Genomic DNA, 24,718 nt, shown 5'->3' on the forward strand with positions numbered 1-24,718 from the left:
AAAAACCACACACATGGTTGACAATTGCCAGTGTTGGGCTTAAGTTTGTATGAAAACCTTTTTTTTTATCTTCAAATATGTAATGTGTACAATAACAATGAATGCGATGATTAAACTTTAAAAATATTGTTTAAAGTTATTTTCTGCTAGAAACTTAAGCCAAGAATCCATGGAAACATTCTTCCATAATCTTAATATCATTTTGGAAGATAATTTTTGTTTTCATATTAGGAACATAATTTCATATCCTGAAAAAAAAGTTCTAATATAGCCTTCACCAAAAATAATATTTTTTTTAGCACAAACTTATGAAAAATTGCTTTATGGCAGTATTAAAGAATAAATGTAACACACATTTTTATTCTACAGACAAATAACAACCAATTAAATATTTTATTATTCAAACAACATTGTTTTTAAAACATTTACAAGCCACTCTTTTATCACTAACATACATACATACACACACACACGCAACAAATACATCAAATTCAGTGTAATAATAACAACTTCAATACTTAAAATCTACTCAGATTTATACACATTGACATATTTATTCCTGCATTTGAAAAAAATATTTAAATCCATATTAGTACAATAAACACAGAAAGTGGTATTTGTTTTTTTTAATGTACTATTTCCTCAAATTAAATAGGAAGTACAGTCAAACCTGATTAAACCGGACCCTGAATAAACCGGTTTCCTGTCCATTCCGGCCGAAAATGAAAGTCCCTTATTTTTCCATTCAAAGTCTTTGTTAAAATACCTTTTGTAAACCGACCCTGTGTATTCCAAATTCCGGTCTAATCATGAAGTCCCAATACTCTCAATTACATTAATTATTACCTGTCTAAGCCGGTTTGTCTAATTAATTTCAATGATCAAGATGCAATCAAAACATATTTGTTTATACAATATGCACAGGCACTTGTCTCAGAAAATTTTTTCCTATATACCTTATTATAACACAAGGTACTTAACTTGTATTTTAGAAAAATGTCAGGTGGTGATGAAGTTCCGTTATATGCCGGTTTATAGGCTGTCAACCCCACTAAAACTTGTTATATCGTAAATCTAAATTGATTTATCTTTACAATGTTGTATAACATGCCTACATTTGTTGTCGGAATCATCCGTAGCAATCCTACCAAAGTATGTCAATCGTAATAATTTTGCAAACCGCTGAAGAATTGGCAATACACACGTCACATCTCCTTGTATATCTTGGTTTCCGATTGGTCAATTCTATGGGAAAGTCTAAATGATTCTCGGAGTTATCTTATCTTATTTCATTTCATACGTAAAGTCAAGAGAGAGTCTGCAAGACATTGACGTCATGGGAAAATTTGTAACTTATTAGACATACCACAAACAACACTTGTTAGATTTTTTTCACAGTATATTATACAATTTTACTAACTGTATGATAAGTTCTATTCATACGAAACCTAACAGGTATTTTTTAAAACAATTTTTATAATAAATCATTTACTGCGGACGTGTATTGCCAATTCTTCAGCGGTTTGCAAAATTATTATAACGATTGACATACTTTGGTAGGATTGCTACGGATGATTCCGACAACAAATGTAGGCATGTTATACACCATTGAAAAGATAAATCAATTTAGATTTACGATATAACAAGTTTTAGTGGGCTTGACAGCCTATACAGCGGCATATAACGGAACTTCGTCACCACCTGACATTTTTCTAAAATGCAAGTTAAGTACCTTGTGTTATAATAAGGTATATAGGAATTTTTTTTTCTGAGACAAGTGCCTGTGACAATATGGCTTTTCGTGATAATCAATTAGTCAGGTGTCAAACTGTGAACCTAAAATTGTACAGTAGTGAGTTGTATCAAAACATTATAAACGTGTCAATTAAACGAAAAGACACACCGAATGTATCTCGGATTGAACATGAACTTGGATAAACAAATTTAAATCGCGGAGTAAGAAATTCAATCGTTATTTCGAAATCCTGGGTTCCCTGTTGTGAACCCCTAAACAAATGACCTTGATAATGAAAAACATCTGGATGACAACAATTAATGGATATTTTACACTGTACGACAATGTTTTGAAAGTGATGAAATTACGTTTGATAATATTCTGGCTTTTTAATCGGCCATTCAAACATTTCAAATTATTGATCATGGGAGTAAACCGAAATTCTCATCTTACAATCCAAACAACGCGAGCATTATGATGCAAATGCAAACAAGGAAAAACGAAGTGAAATTATTTTAATTTATCAGATATAATTTACAATCAGAGAGAACTTTTACATGCAAAATGTCAGACGTCACAAGTCATCAACTTCCAGTCAAAACTGAAACCTGGATAAACCGGCTCACTGTCCAAACCGGCCCTTTTTCATAGTCCCGTAGCCGGCCGGTTTATACAGGTTTTACTGTAATCATATAAAACCAAACAAAACAGATTTTTTCTATGAGTTCCAAAATTAGTTCCAAAGAGAAAAGAAACCTGACTAAACATTCACAAGAGTGCACACGCTGAAATGTCTCACCTTCTATACTAAACATTTATATTATGTTGATAGTCCTAAGTATAAAGCTAAGCTTTATTACAACTGTCACATAAACTTAACATTAACCAAGATAACTAAACAAGGACCAATGATCCTTGAAAATGAGGTCAAGGTCAGATGAACCATGCCAGGCAGACATGTACAGCTAACAATGGTTCTATACAACATATATAGTTGACCCATTACTTATAGTTTGAGAAAAATAGACCAAAACACAAAAACTTAACACTTGTGCAATGAACTGTGAAAATCAGGTCAGGGTCAAATAAAACCTGCGCGACTGACATAAAGATCATAAAATATTTCCTTACACCAAATATAGTTTACCTATGGCATATAGTATTAGATAAAAAGACCAAAACTCAAAAACTTAACTCTGACCACTGAACCATGAAAATGAAGTCAAGGTCACATGACATCTGCCCGCTAGACATGTACACCTTACAATCATTCCATACAACAAATATAGTAGACCTATTGCATATAGTATGAGAAAAACAGACCAAAAAACAAAAATTTAACTATAACCACTGAACCATGAAAATGAGGTAAAGGTCAGATGACACCTGCCAGTTGGACATGTACACCTTACAGTCCTTCCATACACCGAATATACTAGCCCCAATGCTTATAGTATCTGAGATATGGACTTGACCACCAAAACTTAACCTTGTTCACTGATCCATGAAATGAGGTCGAGGTCAAGTGAAAACTGTCTGACAGACATGAGGACCTTGCAAGGTACGCACATATCAAATATAGTTATCCTTTTACTTATAATAAGAGAGAATTCAACATTACAAAAAAATTGAACTTTTTTTTCAAGTGGTCACTAAACCATGAAAATGAGGTCAAGGACATTGGACATGTGACTGACGGAAACTTCGTAATATGAAGCATCTATATACAAAGTATGAAGCATCCAGGTCTTCCACCTTCTAAAATATGAAGCTTTTAAGAAGTGAGCTAACACCGCCGCCGGATCACTATACCTATGTCGAGCTTTCTGCAACAAAAGTTGCAGGCTCAACAAAAACCGTATTGTATTATGTAAACTGTTTTGATCAACATATATTTGGAGATCAATTATTGCTGGATTGGATTATGACAATAAAAATATGCATTAATATAAATAAAGTACTACAGTTTGGTTGTGGTTATCTGTGACTCTCTTGTAGTCTGATGTGTCTCCTTGGAGATGACCTTGGGTCACTTGATTGTTGTGATGTCAACTCTTTTGGCTTACTGGCAGTGCCTGACTTTTTGAACAAGGAACTGTATAGACTATTGGATATACTAACTACTGGCGAAAACAACTTTAATGGGAAATTACTGAAAAAGAAACAAATGATTTTATACAGTGTCTACTTGATTATATATTTTTTTTATTTTCATGGAAATTTAAGCTAAAAACAAGATGAAAACATAATTTTTCAATCATTCAAGAATCATAACTCCTGAATGTTGAAAGTGAAAATCATTAATATTACACTTGACATCCATTTTGTCATCAGTAACAACATATCCAAATTTGAAAAGCTTTGGTTGAATAGTTCATGAGTAAATGCACAGACACTTTTTGGCAGCCCTCCGCCTGCCTTACATCTCCAAATCAATAACTGATTTTTCTTATGAATTCCAGTTAACAAAAGACCAAATAACTATTTTTTGTACAAGTATTTTCATGTTATTTGTGTTAATATTCTAATAAACAATGAACATAATGTTACTTACAAATTCTGTTGTGGTTCCACTGCTTCATTGGCACTTACAATAAATAATGGAAACAGGATGGAGAAAAGACATCCACTGAAATATAAAATAAGAAGATTGATAAATTGTTGGTTTCTTAACACCTAAAATAAGATGTTTCATGATGAACAAAGAGACAACTATCTACCAGAGACCAAATGAACTAGATATCATTGAGATGGGAGCCATCTCTGTGGGCCCCGCTGTGAATAATGTGCATTAAAAAATTGTATCTTTACCATAGGACATGGGGTTGTCAACTGAAACCAAAGTTTTTGACCTTGACCTTTGACCTAGGAAGTTTCACATAAATTATGACACACCCTTTGGTGTTGGTTTATATACATGTCAAGTATAAACTTTGAAATGATAACGGTTCTCAAGATATAGAGCGGACACAATCTTTACCATAGGACATGGGGTTGTCAACTGAAACCAAAGTTTTTGACCTTGAACTTTGCCCTAGGCAGTCGTTCATAAATTATGACACACCCTCTGGTGTTGGTTCATATACATGTCAAGTATAAACTTTGAAATCATAACGGTTCTCAAGATATAGAGCGGACACGATCTTCACCACAGGACACAGGGTTGTCAACTGAAACCAAAGTTTTTTTACCTTGACCTTTGACCTAGGAAGTTGTACATACATCATGACACGCCCTCTGGTGGTGGTTAATAAACATGTAAAGTAAAAAGTATGAAATCATAATGGTTCTCTAGATATGGAGCGGACACAAAGTGTTACGGACGGACGGATGGACGGACAGACTGATCACTATAGGGGACCCGCCTTTGGCGGGGCCCTAATAAGGAGTTACAAACTAAAGGTTAATGTACAGCCTTCAGCAAAGAGCTAACTTAATCCATACAGCAGCACATCTAATAGTAATGTAAAATATCACATACATGTAGCATAAAAATATGAACTAAATACATTGAAACAAAAGTAGATCTTGGACAATGAGAAATAAGCATGACTGAAAATTTAAATAAAGGATAACTAACTAACTAACTTATTTGATTCAGTATAAAATCCAGTACAAAAGGATCATCGCTGAAATACATGAACATATAGAAAAACAAAACAAAAAAAAAAAACATAAAGAGACAATAATTGTGACACTTATAAAAAGCAAAAAGACAAAACATGCACTTCAATATTATGCAATTATTCCCACTGATGAATTTCTAATCAAAATACATTTGTCTATATATATAAGAAATCTATTCAGAACAGTCTCCGAAGTTCGAACAGTTCATTAAATATCTTAATTTATCAAAATTATCTAAATTACAAAAACTTGGTATAATATTAACAATGTCTTCATAAATTTTTTTACTGTTGTCTTGATAGAGGTTACATTCACATATAAAATGATAAAGATTGTTGGAAGAACAAACAATGAAATCGAGCATTTTATGCATTCTAACAATTGACTTCATGATGTCATGGTAGGTTGCTTGCCCAGAGTGGGTAAGGTCATGGTTTCGATCTCTGAACAGGTCAAATCCAAAACTTTAATGAAACAGATCATAGGATAAACAAACATTAGTATCATGTATCCATTTTGTTTGTAATGAATCTGATAAGGGCCTCATTGGTCTAAGTAGTTCTACTACTGAATCACTAGCCAGTCAACACTGAGGTTGTGATTTCGAACCACCCTTGTGCAAGTGCACTCAACTCCAATCTTAATTGACTAGGATTGTCAGTTTTCCTATCAAAGGTCATGGTTTTCTTCATGGATCCCGACTGCCTCCACCAATAGAAAACTTGCCACCATGAAATAGCCCAAAAGTGGCGTTAACACACCAACAATCAAAACAACATACCTGATAACAACAGAAGAGTGGAATGAGGTTACTAAAGCTAGAGGTAATCCAAATCCACAAAAATAGGGCCATCTATTTTCTATATACTGTAATCTTTTATGCACTTCCCAACCTAAAATAATCAAGAAAATTAATAATTATAAAGTTTTACAACCAAATGAAACTGCAATCATCTTACATTGTCACTATACCTAAATTTACTGTCAATTAGTGCATTTGGTGTTATTGCAGTAGTCTTTACACTTCTGTTTAAATGCAATACAAATTTCTTAAATAATTATTCTGAACAATTTTATTTCTGACCTGGTTTTTGAATGGTAAAAACTGACTTGTATGATAACTTTTTCTTTCTTTTTTTGTGACAAAAAGTATTTATAGATAGACAATTGGTTACAAGATGCAGGTAGTGTATTCTTAAAGAATTGGGTTTTTTTTCTGCTTAAAAATTTAATACAGTCGAACTTCGTTGTGTCGAACTCAGTTGTGTCGAAAACTCGGACGAGTCGAAGTAATTTCCTTGTCCCGGTAAAATTCCCGTTTGTTCAATGCATAATTACCTCTGATGAGTCGAACTCGGTTGATTTGAATACTCGGTTAAGTCGAGTAAATTTTATAGTCCCGTCGAAGTAAAATTAATGTAAATTGACGCCGATGTCTCGAACTTCGAAAGTAAAAATTTTCGAAAGATGCAGACCTAATGATAAAAATTTAAGTCGGATGTACTTCTTATGTCAACTAATCATTTTCAAAGAGATTAAAGCTGAGTAAACATACTTGTTTGTATAACAGTTAAAATGACATGTTTATGGTGACCGCTAATTAACACCTTTGTTGATCGTTCAAGCCGAATGTTAGTGTGTGGAATATTTTGCACCTGATATAAAAACGAAACGAATTTAAATGACACAAGCCAAGATTAAATGAATCGTGAGATTTAAAACTCATTAATTACTATAGATAAAAGGATTAGGACAATTAAAAATAAATTCATGATAATTTAACGTAAAGCAGACGACCTCATCAGAGACCGTTCAGAACTTGTTTCGTGCCGCGAGTGATTTCATAATTTATAGCGACTGACCTTTGTAAATATTTGTGTAGACTATTGATTTTATGTGTGCATGATTTGTATCTGTACTTGTGTTTTTAATTATTACGAAGGACCAAAAATGAAGATTGAATACACAATTATAAAGTGTCATATAGAAAAAAAAAAGGCACACTGTTCATTTATCTAGTTTACACAAATCTCATACCGCATTTCATGCATTCAAAATTTATGATGACACACTCGACCTCTGATGAGTCGAACCTCGGATGAGTCGAATACTTTGATCCGGTCCCTTCCACTTCGACACAACGAGGTTCGACTGTATTTTCAGTACATAACAACTTAAATAGTTCTTCTGTACATTATTTATTGAAGAAAAAATATGAACCTCACTCCCAAACTCAATCCCATCTTTCCTTTCTAGTATGAAACCTTGCTGTACATTTTACAGAGATCTATACACTTAAACACAAGTAATTTTCTAGAAACTAGAAAACTGCTTGTTTTTCAGCCCCTTATTCCTAAATCATTGGTACCATAACCCCCAAACTCAATCCCAGCCTTCAATTTTTGATATGGAACCTTGTGGTACAATTTGAGAGATCAATACTTGTTACACAAGTTATTGTACGGAAACTAACAAAAATGCTTGTTTTTGGACATTTTTTGGTCCCTAATTCTTAACAGTTGATTCCATAACCTTCAAAATCAATCCCAATCTTCTCTTTGTGGTATTGAACCTTCAGGTAAAATTTTATAGAGATCCATTCATCAAAACTAATCTAGTTATTGTCTGGGAACCAAATGTGACAGCGACACAGCAGACGACAACATCACAGCATTATATGACGCATAAATTTTTGCCGTCGTATAAAAAGTAATATTCATCTACAATATGTCATTAATACTGGGTTATCCATTTAAATCTGTGTTTGTTTAACTTTATATCTATAATAAACTTACCCATATTGAACCATTTATATTCAAAACTGTACAGTGAATGTAACAAGCACATGTGTATTAAACCAACAACTGTCCCAACCATAGGAATAGGTAAAAAACTGGCAGCTGTACTCTGGAAATAAACAAGATGGTTATTTGGATTGCTACATCTCCCATGTAGCTGTATAAATGATTAAATTGTGTGTCATAATGTGTCACTATAGTTCAATTAGCAAAATATGGTAAAAACCTATAACTGTCATAAATATGGTCAAATCTAAATGATGGTGGTCAACTACACATGATGTCTTGCTTGCTGTTTTATGGGTTTGAAGTGTTGGTTAAAGTTTTTCTTTACTTTCTCTGTGTTGTATTATCCTACAAATTTTTGACAATCTACAATGCTATTCTCTTTTGGACTCACTTCTCAGTCTTACTTCTTTATTGTTCTTTACTTTAATTATGTTTATTCCTTGTGGTTTTGCTTACAGAGGTGGATTTAGAGGGTTTTCAAGCCCCCTCCCCCCTTTAGTGGGAAAAATTTGGTTGATAATTAAGGGAAACACTAGCATTACAGGAGCAGTTCCCTCTTATGTAGTCAATCACCCCCCTCTTATGAAAATTTCTGGATCCCCCAATGGCTTTTATGCTTTTATTTGTGACTTTAAAAGTCAATCAGCATTAAAATGATGGAGTAGAAAACATTATATTTACCTGTATTAAGAAGAGTGCCTGTATCAATAGACTAAAAGACATATCCGCTATAAGTGTACTAATATATAACAACTGTGGTTTTCCCCTGGATTTAACATATGCTGCATCAGCAATGTCCTAAAATGAAAAAGCAAAGTATGGCTTATAACTATAAACTAATGGAAAATTCAAGAAATATATAATTTCATAGGATATACATGTTCCTGTTGTTTTGAGAAAGTAATTTATTAGTCTAAAACTTGATTGACATAAAAAAGTGATTAATTATATACATTCTGTACATTGTATATTTAAATACTTCTTCATCTTCATACTTCTTATTTGCATCTGACAGTAATTTAAGGCTATACAAGATATCTTAAGTTGCAAATTAATTCTATATAAAAATACAAGTGGACGTACCCAACAACTAAAAGACACTAGGTACAGATCTGAGAGTACTCCCAGTTAACTGACAGCTAGTTCAAAGCCACTAACAACTAATAAAAAAAAAACATTCATCTAAGACTAAATTATCAATCCGTACACATCCAACATCCAATGGATTTAGTGTAAAGACGTCATAAACAATCAGAGAATAACACGACCGTGTGCAATGCCAAGATACAGGTATCGACAGATTGTAGGTCCATGAATGTGTATATGTATATAACATATTTAGTTTGCTTTTAATTTACTGATTACAAAACCAATATTTATACCAATATTTATACCAACTAGAGGCTCTTAAGAGCATGTATCGCTCACCTTGTCTATGTGCATGTGAAAACAAAACTTAACGATACAAGAGTTGATTTCAGCTTTCCAATTGTGAACTTTCCATTTCTCAGTAGCAACATTCCAGCCGCACCTGGATACAGGGTATATATCTCCCAATTGATACGATATTCCCGTGCTTACAAATTTCCTATTATGATTTTCTTGATAAAGGGTTGTTGCTCACAAGGAAGCTATTAAACCAAGTGTTCCAAAAGGTGAAGTTGAAATCATCCCTTCATAAATTTGTTATCACATAAGCAACATGACGGGTGCCACATGTGGAGCAGGATCTGCTTACCCTTCTGGAGCACCTGAGATCACCCCTAGTTTTTGGTGGGGTTTGTGTTGCTCATTCATTAGTTTTCTATGTTGTGTCATGTGAACTATTGTTTGTCTGTTTGTCTTTTTTCATTTTTAGCCATGGCGTTGTCAGTTTATTTTTCGATTTATGAGTTTGACTGTCCCTCTGGTATCTTTCGTCCCTCTTTAAACAATGGACACAGATAAATTCATGACAAAATTGTGTTTTGGTGATGGTGATGTGTTTATAGATCTTACTTTACAGAACATTATTGTTGCTACAATTATCTCTATCTATAATGAACTGTGCCCAGTAATTACAGTGGAAAATATTTTGTAAAAATTTTTAAAAATTTACTATAAAGGGCAATTACTCCTTAAGAGGTCAATTGACAATTTTGGTCATGTTGACTTATTTGAAGATCTTATTTTGCTGAGCATAATTGCTGTCTACAGTTTATCTGTATCTATAATAATATTCAAAATAATAACCAAAAACTGCAAAATTTCCTTAAAATAAATAATTATTGGGCAGCAACCCAACAACGGGTTGACCGATTTGTCTGAAAATTTCAGAGCAGATAGATCTTGATCTGATAAACAATTAAATCCATGTCAGATTTGCTCTAAATACTTTGGTTTCAGCAATATAAGCCAAAATCTACATTTTACCTCTATGTTCTATTTTTAGCCATGGTGGCCAACTTGGTTGGTTGGCTGGGTCATCGGACACATTTTTTAAACAAGATACCACAATGATGATTGTGGCAAAGTTTTGTTAAATTTGGCACAGTAGTTTTAGAGGAGAAGTTTTTTTAAAAATTTACAGATGACGGACGACAGACAAATACGACGACAGACGCCAAGTGATGAGAAAAGCTCACATGGCCCTTTGGGCCAGGTGAGCTAATAAAAACAAACTTCAATGATCTTATTACAGTGTTGAATTGGTAACCTTTTCAAATAAGTTTATTTAAAGGAGTGATAAGTTTACCAGGATCCTTTTTAAAATTTTCGGGCACGGTTAACAACATTTCCGTAAAAAACAGGATCTGGTATCCTGTTTGAAATAAGTTTTCTACAGGTGCAACCAAACTTCAAAACAAAATCTTTATATCTATGGAAAAAATTAGTGAGGGTTTTAAGTAATTTATGGTAATGAAATCCCTATAGTAGATGTAATTCTTGTTAAATCAAGTAATCAAATTTCCTTAAGGATGTTGGTGAGGTTGTAAAATTAGGGATGAAAAATTAACCTTATTGGCTTTTTCACACTTGAACCACCAACATAGGCTTAAATAATTGCAATCTGGCCTCTAAGAATTTCTACTACAGGACAATATATTTAAAACTATCACTTTTTTCTAAGTACATGTAGTTAGAAATTGGTTGTACTTAAAAAAGTTTAAGGTAAAGACATTTGAGTAGTGTAATTTGAAAATTTATAAAAGAAAATATATCAAAGGGAAATTTGAGAAAATAGCGGTAATAACTGTTTTATTATTGTATTATTTGATAAATCTGTTAAATTGGTACATCATAAATCAGTTAATTGAAATAAATGAAACTTATAATTGATGGAATTTTTTCATGATAAAAACACTTATAAATAGATTACCTGAAACCAAAAACAGTTGACAATTTTACTAAGTACAAACAAAGGTAAAATCCAGAGAGCACTAAATGTCCATGACAATACAGGTCCCATATATGACCATACACTAACTTCTGCACCAGAGCTACCTGTCAATAATAATATTATGATTAGTTAGTTTGAATTAGCAATTATCTGTCTACTGACTCTACTCAAAAGTCAATGCAGAACAGTGAGTTAGGGTATGATTCTCTCAAAATTGTTTTCACATGTTGAATGCCAAAAAGAATGACATTTTTTAAAATTCAAGGAACTTGGGTAGGGGAGCCTGATTTCATCCATTCATATGTAACACTGTCTGTATGTATTTTTTAAACTTGTGTTATAATCAAAGTGATGGAAATCACTCATGGAAAGATTAGAAGAGTAGTTTGAATAATTTCATATTAAGGTATGGTGGGGGAAATTAACATAAATAAAGCTGAAAATTGCATAAACAGCAGGTCTTTGGAAGGAAACATGCTTTTCCAGTATGAGGATAAAAATGAACTCAAATTAAATAATATGGGACTCTTAATTTGCACAATTTTATTCAATATCTTAATATCTAGTTTATATCTTATCCAAATAATGTTGCCTGTTCTGAATGTTTAAAAAAAAACAAAAAAAATTGCAAATCAAAAATTCTTCTAGTAAATTTTACCAACTATCCTTGTAAGACATAAGATGTAGACCAACAGCTAACAACTTTGAATCACGTTATGTAATGTAGATCAAAAGTAATAGGCAATAAATAAATCTATCATTCTTATATATATCAAACATCTAATATATATACATTTGTGTATTCAATGTGTATTCAATTATGAGGTCAAATATTTGTATATTGCAGGGTCTGTATATTATGTAAGACTGAGGTTGATAGGTAATGTGGTCAATTTGATTGACAGTTTTGGAGGTGGGGCATTGTAATTAAAGGTCTACCTTGTCTCTGATTGTTTAGTGATAATGACAGTTGTCAATCATTCTATTATTGTATCAATACCCAATTACCTAATAAAAATGTTTTTAAAAAAAGCCTACACATCAACACACGTTAATGACATACATTCTCGAATGAACTGCTCCAATAGTATACCCATTTTTTTCAGTGTATATGTGTATTATGTACACATACATGAGAACCATAGGGAACTATATTTCAGTGTGACTACATTAAGTAACAGTAGCGAACCTGTCATGTTGTTAGGGAGGCCAATACCTAAGGATTTAAAACAAGTTCTAATCTTTCCAAAAAAAAAAAAAGTTAATAAATGCAAAAGCGGACTAACATGTATCACAATTCACCAAGTTCTACGAAAAGCAGAAGATTCCATTTTGTAAACTTCTTCTCATACAGTAAAGCTAATACTAACAATGACCACTGTCCTGTCCTCGATCTTGATATCTATATCATTAACGGGAAGCTTAATACAAAAATAAAAGAGATGATTTTTCATTTCCTATAGTTAATTATCCCTTTTTAGATGGTGACGTTCCCTCGTATCCATCTTATGGTGTTTATATATCTCAACTTGTACAATTCGCTCGGGCTTAAATTAAAATATTGTTTGTTTGCAGTTTACCGACCGACCCTTGAAAATCCTCCCGACTGTGAAAATTTTATTGCTTTAAATTTGAAGAAATTTTTTTTAATACTTCTATTGACGCGATCCGGAACTTTGGGTCCTTTCCGGAAATGATTTAAAGTCTGGGTCAATTACGCATTTCAAATTCGATTTTTCTTAGCTTCCCGTCAAGCGTTCGTGTGACCATTTAATGATAAAGCGCATGGAAATTGTTTACAGGTATCCATGAAGTCACGGTTGAGTACTTTACGCTGTCGTCTCGTGTCAATTTTAAGACAAAATAACAAACAAACAAGTTTATTAGTAAACTGTTTATACAGATTCAGGCACATGTAATGATGTGTGATGATATCATTGACGATGATGCAGCGGATATTCATAACTGACACGATAACCATTCTGTCTCAAACAAATCGAGTACATAATCTGTGGAGCCTGACTTTATGAAACCAACTTCAGTGGTTAAATAATTCGACAACAGCTTGAAGTATGGCATATTTTCTACATTACAAATCGTTGTGAAGACGACAAAGATGAAACCACTCCTCCGTGACTTAAATCCACAGGGGCTTGTTACAATTGCCGGGTTTACTATCCATACGAACCCTTAAAAAACACGTGGTTTTTTAGGGGTTCGTATGGATAGTAAACCCGGCAATTGTAACAAGCCCCTGTGTTTAATCTTCATGGATATCTGTAAACACGCCTGTACGGTACAGTAAAAGTTATGTAAACTTCAACGTGTTGAAGGCGGTCATTATATAGTAGAAGTAGAAGTAGAAGAGAAGGGCTCATATGAAATGTTAATGGATATAGATCATGCCAAATCAATAAGAAGCAACCCTAACTACACAAAGATGTAGAGAAAATGAATGGTTAGCTTGAAAAATAAATATACTCTCTCTATATTAAATCTATCTTCGATTGCAATGAGTATGCTCCTTTAGGATAAGGGGGGCTACCCCACTCATTGCAATTATTCTCTTTCTTACAATATTAAATTATACCCAAACTGTGTGGCCTGTGTGAAGTCAATTAAAACATGTCCTTAGGAGCTATGCTGCCATTTTTTGTTATGCATTAAAAACATTTCAGTACAGACCATTTACTTTTAATGGGGTGCTTTGGATTTCACCCCAAACTTTAGATTTCTTTGGTTTTCATTAAAGCCTGGCAAAAATATAACCTTATCACATATAATTAAATATTGTTAGAAATATGAAAACAGTCGAATGTCTTAATACTTTTTTTTCAAGTTGCCTTTTTTTTCAATTGAGGAAGATTCAATGGTTATGTTTATTTTTATTAAATATACACTCTTTAATACATTGTCTTATAAGTCTTTAATATCTACATTTTTCTGATGAAAATACTCTACTCATGAAAACATTCTAGTCAAGAAGCATACATGTCTGAATATATTTCTTTAAAACAGTTCTAGTCATAATGACATTCCTTGTTTATAAGTGTTCCAGTATTAAATAATTATACCATATTTTATGTCATAAATTGGATAATGACACTATGTTAAAGTTTCAGTTTTGGTTAAAAAGTTTTTTATCTGAAAATGCCTGTTCAATTGATGTTGGTTTTCAGCATGTCCAGTGTTTGTTGTTTTAAAATGTTTTTTTTTTCTTCACAAGAAACTTGGTTTAGTGTAACTGCTTGTTTAAACTGTATTTTGGCTGATAAAATAAAATATTTTTCCTACCTACCGACCCTTCAGTCTGAAGGTACAGTCGGAAAACTGCAAACAAACATATTTTTAAGGTTGGCCTCGTGTATGTAACAACGTATTAGATTTTAGCGAGAAATATATGTATTACTGAAAAATTACTACACTAGGGTTTTGGATATCACAAACCAGTCAAAACATTTACTAAATTTTATTATCGGTATAAGGAAATAATTTGTAAATATAACTCAACATGCAGACATCTTATACGTTCGGGTATTTCACATCCAATCTTTTATGGTAATATTTTTTACAAAGCACAAAAATGTCAGAATTCACCTCAAAAGCTTACAAAACCTTTAAACAGACTTATTAAGAAGAGATATAGTAATAATACTGTTGTCAGGTCATTAAAGAATTGCATATTTTGGCTTTAGTATTGATTCACTTATAGGGTCTTTGCATCGGAACTAAACACATTTATTTAACACGGGTTATGTTCTTCTCATATATGTTATGATAGTATGATACTAAACCCCTAACGGGAGGGATTGTGCCTGATATTCATATGATGAAGACATAATCTTTCAATCAGTTTAATTGAGGTCTGGAGCTGGCATGTCAGTTAACTGCTAGTAGTCTGTTGTTATTTATGTATTATTGTCATTTAATTTATTTTCTTTTGTGACATCTCCTGACATCAAACTCGGACCTCTCTTGAACTGAATTTTAATGTGCGTATTGTTATGCGTTTACTTTTCTATATTGGCTAGAGGTATAGGGGGAGGGTTGAGATCTCATAAACATGTTTAACCCCGCTGCAAATTTTGTGCCTGTCCCAAGTCAGCAGCCTCTGGCCTTTGTTAGTCTTGTATGATTTTTAATTTTAGTTTCTTGTGTATAATTCCGAGTTTAGTATGACATCCATTATCACTGCACTAGTATACATATTTTTTAAGGGGCCAGCTGAAGGATGCCTACGGGTGTGGGAGTTTCTTGTTACATTGAAGACCCATTGGTGGCCTTCTGCTGTTGTCTGCTCTATGGTCGGGTTGTTGTCGCTTTGACACATTCGCCATTTCCTTTCTCAATTTTATTAGTATAAAAAAATGTATTACCGGTACTTCTTAATTAAGATTCGAAGTTCAGATGAAAGTAGCCTTCCTTAAGCCTCGAGTCAAATGAAGGACATTGGATAGGTGAAGTCAAAATATCTTAGTAGATTTATATAATAATATTATTCCATATAGATTCCATTTGTTGTAATAATCATCAAGGGGAGATGATCAGCAAAAATACATGTAAAAGGGAGATTACTGATCATGCTGTACTTTAATAAGGAATATTAAGTGATACACACTAACTTTTAAAAGACTCCTGATTAATAATTAAATCAATGGTGAATTAGTGATGCATGCTTACTTTAAAGGGAGATTACTGAGCAAGCCTTACATCAATTTGGAATAAGTGAAGCATGCTAACTTCAAAGGGAGATTACTGAGCATGCCTTACATCAATTGGGAATAAGTGAAGCATGCTAACTTCAAAGGGAGATTACTGAGCATGCCTTACATCAATTGGGAATAAGTGAAGCATGCTAACTTTAAAGGGAAATAACTGATGGTCAAGATTAACATTATACTCACTAAATATAAGTTCTGTGAACCACTGTAATACTGGTATCAGTACATAATTAAATAGTAATATACTAGCCTGAAAAAAAGTATATAAATTTTAGAGTTAGATGTTACTGATAAAAACTCATTGATGTAACCAGTTTTTTCTATTTAACAATTATCTATTATTCGATATTTCTATCTTTCAGATTTTCTAGGCATCAACAGCAGTAATTCTATGGAATACAATGTCTAATAATTATTTCCAGATTTATAAATTCCTAACTTTTTTCAGTAAGAGTTAAAATTCTGATATAAAGCTACCTTTTTTTACACAATTGGTCTTAACATTATATAAACAATAATAATTTCCATTCATGTCTTTATCAATATGTTAGAGCTCTATCTTATTGCAAATACTTTTTGGTAACATTGATGGGTTTTTTTGTGTTTTATTTTGTTAGTTTTCATTTCCTCATTTCAGACAAAAATCTTTTTTAAATTCACTAATGATATTTATTTTCAAAGTGCCCAAAATATCTAAAATATTTATCATATGATCAATGTCATAATAATTAACCCATGCATTGCCTACCATGTACAATGTAGTTTAGACGGATAGTAAAGAAGACAAGTGGGTAAAAAAAATAAACATCGTTTGTTGTCCAATGAGAGCACTTTTGTTTGTAGTGTACTTGAAAATATCAGCGTTAAAATTTATTCTTAAAAATTTTCATATATTTTGTTTGCAAACTTACTAAAAAGATTCCTCCATTCCAACCACAACACAGAAATAATCTTTGTAATACTCTTGGATTCCTATAATAAATCAAGATAACAATTAATTATATTTACTTTTACAGGTTAGAACAAGAATGTGTCCCCAGTACACAAATGCCCCACTCGCACTATCATTTTCTATGTTCAGTGGACCGTGAAATTGGGGTCAGAACTCTAATTTGACATTAAAATTAGAAAGATCATATAATAAGGAACATATATACTAAGTTTCAAGTTGATTGGACTTCAACTTCATCAAAAACTACCTCGACCAAAAACTTTAACCTGAAGCGGGACGAACGAACGAACAGACGGACGGACGGACGAACGAACGAACGGAGCCACAGACCAGAAAACATAATGCCCCTCTACTATCGTAGGTGGGGCATAAAAATATCAGAAATCATTACAGGAATATAATAACTTTGTTTTCAATACTTAATGAATGTTTTGAATGTCAAACTATCATGCATCCTCCTGCATATATTTACATCTGTCACAGAAAACAGACCAAGGCTACCAATGAATCCTAAGAGCAGCAAGAAAATCCTGAACCCAAGGCATGCTTCAGCTGGCCTTTAAACATTAATGCCTACAAATTCTGGAAAATGACTAGAGGTTCCTTTTCCCTCCAGTTTGGGGACTATTATCAGACCATCATAAAATATATTAGAACCAGATGCTCCACAGGGTGCAGCTTTATACGACCGCAGATGTTGAACCCTGAACAGTTGGGGCAAGTATGGACACAACATTCAAGCTGGATTCAGCTCTAAATTTGGATTGTGATTAAATAGTTGACACAGCATAGGTTTCTGACACAGAATGAATGTGGTCTAATGAACTTAAAATATTTTTTTTGCCTTTGAGCAATTCACTATGCTGTTGAATATTAATCCTCTCAAAAAAATGTTTGAAGAAATTTTCTTTTTATTTATGAAATCTGAAATGAGAAAAATTTAACCCCCCACCCCCATTTGTTTTCACATCCCCCTTTCCCTTTTTCCAAAACTGATCTCAATTCAAATTTCTAATGGAGTTTGCAACAATAACTACTCATTTAAATACATCATAAAATATTAAAATGTAAAATAAAGTGCTTGTTATCACTGAATGGTAAAGATTGTTTTAATTTATCAGTTGGTAGAAAAAGTGAATATACATTGTATATTGTATAAAACAATGATTTAAGTTGATTCAACTACTATTCTGTACAAAGAAAGATAACTCCAATTGAAATATTAATTAAATATCTGTATTGTATAAAACAAAGATTTAAGTTGATTCAACTACTATTCTGAACAAAGAAAGATAACTCCAATTGAAATTGCAATTAGATATTTCTTGCTATTGCGCAATACTGAGTAATTGAAAATATTTGCTATTGCACAATACTGTGCAATTGAAGATTTCTTGCTATTGCGCAATACTGTGCAATTGAAAATTTCTTGCTATTGCACAATACTGTGCAATTGAAGATTTCTTGCTATTGGTGAATACTGTGCAATTGAAAATTTCTTGCTATTGCACAAAACTTAATATAATAATTTTGGATCCTGATTTGAACCAACTTGAAAACTGGGCCCATAATCAAAAATCTAAGTACATGTTTAGATTCAGCATATCAAAAAAGCCCAAGAATTCAATTTTTGTTAAAATCAAACTTAGTTTAATTTTGGACCCTTTGGACTTTAATGTAGACCAATTTGATAACGGGACCATAAATTAAGAATCTACATACACAGTTAGTTTTGGCATATCAAAGAACCCCAATTATTTAATTTTTGATGAAATCAAACAAAGTTTAATTTTGGACCCCGATTTGGACCAACTTGAAAACTGGGCCAATAATAAAAAATCTGAGTACATTTTTAGATTCAGCATATCAAAGAACCCCAAGGATTCAATTTTTGTTAAAATCAAACTAATTTGGACCTTAATGTAGACCAATTTGAAAACGGGACCAAAAATTAAGAATCTACATACACAGTTAGATTCGGCATATCAAAGAACCCCAATTATTCAATTTTTGATGAAATCAAACAAAGTTCAATTTTGGACCCTTTGGGCCCCTTATTTCTAAACTGTTGGGACCAAAACTCCCAAAATCAAACCCAACCTTCCCTTTATGGTCATAAACCTTGTGTTTAAATTTCATAGATTTCCATTTACTTATACTAAAGTTATTGTGCGAAAACCAAGAATAATGCTTATTTGGGCCCTTTTTTGGCCCCTAATTCCTAAACTGTAGGAACCAAAACTCCCAAAATCAATCCCAACCTTCCTTTTGTGGTCATAAACCTTGTTTCAAAATTTCATAGATTTCTATTCACTTAAACTAAAGTTATAGTGAGAAAACCAAGAAAATGCTTATTTGGGCCCTTTTTGGCCCCTAATTCCTAAAATGTTGGGACCAAAACTCCCAAAATCAATCCCAACCTTCCTTTTGTGGTCATAAACCTTGTGTTAAAATTTCATTGATTTCTATTCACTTTTACTAAAGTTAGAGTGCGAAAACTAAAAGTATTCGGACGACGACGACGCAAGACGACGCAGGACAACAACGACGACGCCAACGTGATAGCAATATACGATTTTGCGGTCATATAAAAACAATACCAGTATCATGCCAACATCTGGTTTAAGAAATAATGTGTTTATTTCCAATGCACAGATCCTTTGAGTGAATCAATATTAATTCCAAAAAATCAATCTTTGAATGACTTGATATCAGTATGGTAACTATATCCCTTGTGAATAAGTCTGTTTATTGGTTTGGTTAGCTTTTAGGGTGAATGACAACATTTTTGTGCTTTGTTTAAACTATAACCCTAAAAGATTGGATGTGAAAAACTAAAACGTATAAGATATCTGCAGATTAATTTATATTTAGGAATGGTGTCCTTTGAAAGATGATAGAATTTAGAAACAGTTTTGACAAATTTATGATATCTTAGTGCAATAATTTTTCAGTAATACATGTAATACAGAGATTTCTTTTGTTTAAATCAAATACTTTATTTCATTCTAAATCATACAAGGGGAATTTGAATAACTTGAGATATATAAAGTAATAAACACCATATATTTGTGCAAAGGAAACCTCACCTTCTAAAAACATTAATTTATGTGAAAAATCACATCTTTTATTGTAAATCTTATAATAAAATGAGTTTTAGATAAATATGCCTTAAGTAATAAACATAAAGAAGGATGGCTGTGCCACAAACACCATTATCTTGCATATCTAAGAGCATACATCTTAAGCCCAGGGACACAATCTACTGAACCCACACGGCATATAGGACAAACTCTGTAAAACTGTAATAGAGAATATATATATATGTTGAAGGAGAATGTATCAAAGAGACAACAAGACAACTCTACCAATGATCAGAAAACAGCACAAGGCCACCAATGGGTCTTATAATGCATCTTAGCAAAATTCAGTTATGTATATGAAGTATATATAATCAACATATAAATGAACTTTTAAAAAGTATCGGATTGTTGAGAAATAATACATGTTTGTGAGCGCTCAACCTAATACTGAACCTTGGAAAGTACTTTGTTACAGCACAACATAAGAACAAACTGTAAAAATCATTTGGAAATCCGTACTTCTGCTGTTTTTGACTTGAGGATTTGTCTTTCCTTTTTTCTGCCCTCCTCCTTGCTAGTGTTGTCATAGGCTCTGTTGATCTATCACTTTCTTCTTCCTCATCCTGATTATCGAGTTTAAATATTTTTACAGTACCTAAAATGCTGTCTCTAAAGCCATGAATGATTCCATAAAGAATATCTTTCAAAAGGTCTGTCATCGTCTTTAGGATTATTTACATTTTCTGCAATCATATTAATCAATATTTATGAAATTGGTAAGATTTTTCATATTTTTTAATGAAATGTAGATGTGTTCAGTACCTGTGTGAAGAACCAATTCAAAATAGAAGAGATACTTTTATCATGTTTATCTTTGTTCAACTTTAAGACTATTTCTGATTATCTGTGTTGATGAATTGAATATCGACAATAGCATGCAATCATACAACTCTGGAAAATAAAACATAAAATAAAGCTGGTGTTTTCCTCTTTATACTGTTATATTGAGCAGAAACAATCTATTCATCTTGTATGTGTCTTGCTTATTCCACCCCTTCAAGTCCCCTTTTCAGCAAATACAGATCTAGACAAAAGACAATTGTCATTTATTGCAAAAATATTAGGGAAAAAAACTCATAATTGTATAATTATATTTAAATGACAGTGGATTCCATATGAAAATAAACCGCTGCACCAAGAGCAGATATATGATACACCCTTATACTGAAATTGTTGCAAGAACAAAATGTAATATTCAGAAGGCATTCAATCAATGATGAAAAAAAAAATATATGATATGTGTTCTGTAACGTCTGTGATATTTTAAAGGTATTCTGTGGAGAGTTAATTATTCGAAAAAACTTACACACATAACATTCAATAGTATTTGTTTTCTTAATGAAGAATTCATTTAGAAAACAATTCTAAACAAGAGCCAAACTTTGCACTAGTACTAGTACTGTACTTTATGTTCATAAATTTAACTAATATAGGGTGTCACCGTATATTTGTCCTACCACTCAGGGCTCGACAATAACGCTTGTCCGATTGTCCGGTACCAGAGGAAAAAAAGGTCGGACAAGTGAAAGTTATATCAAGCTTGACCGACGGGACAAGTAAAAATATTCTGCAGAAAAATTTAATCCATCTTTAATGAACAAAGTAAATATAAACAAAAAACAAGGAAAGAAGAAAAAAACAAGTATTTAAATAATTTGACATGTTTACTTGCAATCGATAATTTAAAACTGGTTCTTTGTCAGGTACTTTTTAAAAGGTAAAAAGCATACTATTCTCAGAAACCAGTTTTACTGATCCGAATCAGCGATGGCTTTGTAGATAAGGTAACTTTGGCAATTGCAAGACAGTTGGTCACCAGCTGGAAACGATTAGGCTCTAAGTTTAATAGACACTTTGGCACCGTAGGAGACATATTTAATAGACATGATTGATAGACAGTTTGGCAAGGACGGAGACATTTCGGGACCAAGACAAATCAGTACCTATTTTTCTACCTAATCATTCTGTTGCTTAAAAAATACCATACAGGTATTTTTTTTAACAAAAATATTTTTTAAATAAAAATGAAGAAATTATTTACCATAAAATTCACAAAATTATATTTGATCATATGTAGAAAAACCAAAAACAATTTTTGCAATACGGTGACCAATAGTTGTTAATTTCTGTGTCATTGTCTCATTGGCAATCATATTTTTCTACTTAAAAAAAACAGGATACAAATCTAATGAGTGTACATTGACAGGCCTATCAGACAGTGCCTCATGTGTAGAGTCTGATGAGACTTTGTCATTGCTGAAAACTAGAACCTAAGTCCTGTGACATGACTAGATTCAGTTGTTCTCGACTCATTATATTTTTGAAAAGTATTTCAAAAGATATAAATCAAATTCTGTTCTATTGTTTTTATTCATTTTGTTCCTTGAATCAACTTAAAATGCAAAAAAAGGTAATTATTAAGATTTTTTTTGGACAAGTTACAATTTCTTTCAGACAAGTAAGTTTTGGTATGTACTTGTCCTACTGGACAAGTTGGAAAAAAAAAGTTATTGTAGAGGCCTGCCACTAGAAACGTTGTTATCAACAATGTCCTATCTTTCCTGATAGAACAAATATTCTATACCATGTATTCCGTTCAGAACATATACCATGTATACACATTCTTCATTCTTAACCACAAATCCTACTGCATTGGATTGAAAAATTGCTCTCAGGCTTCTAAATTCTTCTCTACAAGCCAACACAATCCAACTAAAATTTTTAAAAATTGGGCTTCTGGTACCGTATGTGGACTCAAAAGTTAAGCATGAAGGCTGTATACATGTATTAAAATATTTAATCCACTGGAATTAATATTAATTTATGAAGGAACTTATTTTGTGACTCACTGTATCACTCAGATCAAATGTCTTCCCTTTTTAGGCTTTTATTCTTTTTTTTCTGTACAAGTTTCTTATAATATACACATGTATAAGGACATTTCGTTCTGTTAACTTAAAAAAAAGGCACAAAGTTGAAATAAATAAAATTGAGAATGGAAATGGGGATTCTACAACTTACCAAATACAGATTGTTATAAATACAAAACTAATGTAGGTTCAGGACAACCAGCTGCAAAATGGAAAAAAGTTCCCTAAATGAGTAAGAATCCCTCATATGAGCAAAACTTTTCTAGAGTTAAAACATCCATTTTATTGATTTTTTTGTAATTACACATTTTCTTATCATGCTTATGGCTTCATTTGAAAGAGTTCATACATGTGAAATGGCACATATTCATGAATATGTACATGTACATGTAGCAAACTTTCAAGAAGCTGAAAAGCCCTCAGAATTAACTAGAGTGTTACAAGCCTATGAAAACTTAGAAAAAAAGTATCAAACTAACTACATGTATGTTGTAACATGTATATATTAAAGAATTCAAAGGATATAAAAAAGTTCTTAAAACTTGCTACATTAATTTTCTAAAATTTTGAACCATTTATTAAATTTAAAGTAAAAAAAAAACAGTTAAGGGATAGGGTAGTTCCAGGATATAAGGTTTTTAGATGAATCTGTCATGTGATTTCCATCACCATGTGACAAAAATGTACACTATGCATCGTCACTTTCAACACATGTTGAGCAAACGGGTAAAAAAGTTTGATTTTATACTGCACAAACTATTTGGGAAATTAAAACCTAACAAGATGGTCACCGGCCTCCCTCAGTCATACGGCAATCAAAATTACATACTTACTGAACATACATTATTTCTATACTACCCTACAAAAGGACGATTATGAAAGTGATGGGAACTTTAAATAGAGCATGGATACATGTGAGCGAAATTGACGATGTTTTCATGTGAAAGACATGATTCCTAAAATGACGACTGACGTATTGTTACTCCTTTTTTTTGGTTGTCCATAGTCCAAATAATTATGACATCTTGCAAGGCTATTTTATTTGTTTCCCTACCACGTCCCAGATTTTTATTCTAAAAGCTTTTCCCTGGTACAATTAGTTAGTAAAATAGTCCCAGGTAGGTTGTCCCCAGTCTGATAAAAGAGAACATTTTTTTTTATTCCAAATAAGGATCAAACGTGATCCAGAAGTCATGTGTCCAAGATGTAGTTCAATGTACAATATATGCAAAAACATTTTTCTCATTAGATCAAAAAGAAAGTTATTTTGGGCAATATAAAAAGATGTACATGTGCACTTCATACTTTCTTTTCGATGCCTTTGTGATGATAGTTTTGCGCATCTGATTTGCGCTGATCGCTAACGTATCTGAAAAATGATGAAAACAACGAATACTTTATCTTTGTCTGTACCTTGTCATGAATGAATCGATCAGAAAAAAATCAATTTTCAAATGTCTTTCAATTGTGGAGTACAGAAATTT

At 32.4% G+C, this 24,718-nt stretch overlaps 1 protein-coding gene across 3 annotated transcripts; it reads right to left on the bottom strand.

Moving 5' to 3' along the window:
- Positions 1-344: 344 nt before the first annotated feature.
- On the bottom strand, positions 345-24,593 carry LOC143079031 (etoposide-induced protein 2.4 homolog). Of its 3 annotated transcripts, none has more exons than XM_076254145.1 (10): positions 24,540-24,593; positions 20,824-21,047; positions 17,181-17,241; positions 16,453-16,519; positions 11,528-11,652; positions 8,851-8,967; positions 8,158-8,269; positions 6,144-6,255; positions 4,290-4,364; positions 345-3,887 (listed from the first exon to the last, which is right to left on the bottom strand). In XM_076254145.1, the coding sequence occupies exons 2-10, from the start codon at positions 21,021-21,023 to the stop codon at positions 3,713-3,715; spliced, it is 1,044 nt and encodes a 347-aa protein (XP_076110260.1). In that variant the 5' UTR covers positions 21,024-21,047; positions 24,540-24,593; the 3' UTR covers positions 345-3,712. The 3 variants fall into 3 exon arrangements, with proteins under 3 accessions (XP_076110260.1, XP_076110262.1, XP_076110261.1); XM_076254147.1 differs by having other exon boundaries at positions 11,528-11,648; positions 16,449-16,519; XM_076254146.1 differs by having other exon boundaries at positions 24,525-24,585.
- Positions 24,594-24,718: the final 125 nt, after the last annotated feature.

Source organism: Mytilus galloprovincialis, chromosome 6, assembly GCF_965363235.1.
Source record: "Mytilus galloprovincialis chromosome 6, xbMytGall1.hap1.1, whole genome shotgun sequence".
Taxonomy (NCBI): domain Eukaryota; kingdom Metazoa; phylum Mollusca; class Bivalvia; order Mytilida; family Mytilidae; genus Mytilus; species Mytilus galloprovincialis.

What these genes read in the sequence shown, in the direction of transcription:
- LOC143079031 (XM_076254145.1), bottom strand. Translation starts at nt 21,023, where the DNA reads ATGACAGACCTTTTGAAAGATATTCTTTATGGAATCATTCATGGCTTT. An exon ending in TCAAGTCAAAAACAGCAGAA is followed by an intron (nt 17,242 to 20,823) that starts GTACGGATTTCC and finishes GATTTATTATAG; the next exon opens with GAATCCAAGAGTATTACAAA. An exon ending in GTGGAACCACAACAGAATTT is followed by an intron (nt 3,888 to 4,289) that starts GTAAGTAACATT and finishes TTTCTTTTTCAG; the next exon opens with TAATTTCCCATTAAAGTTGT.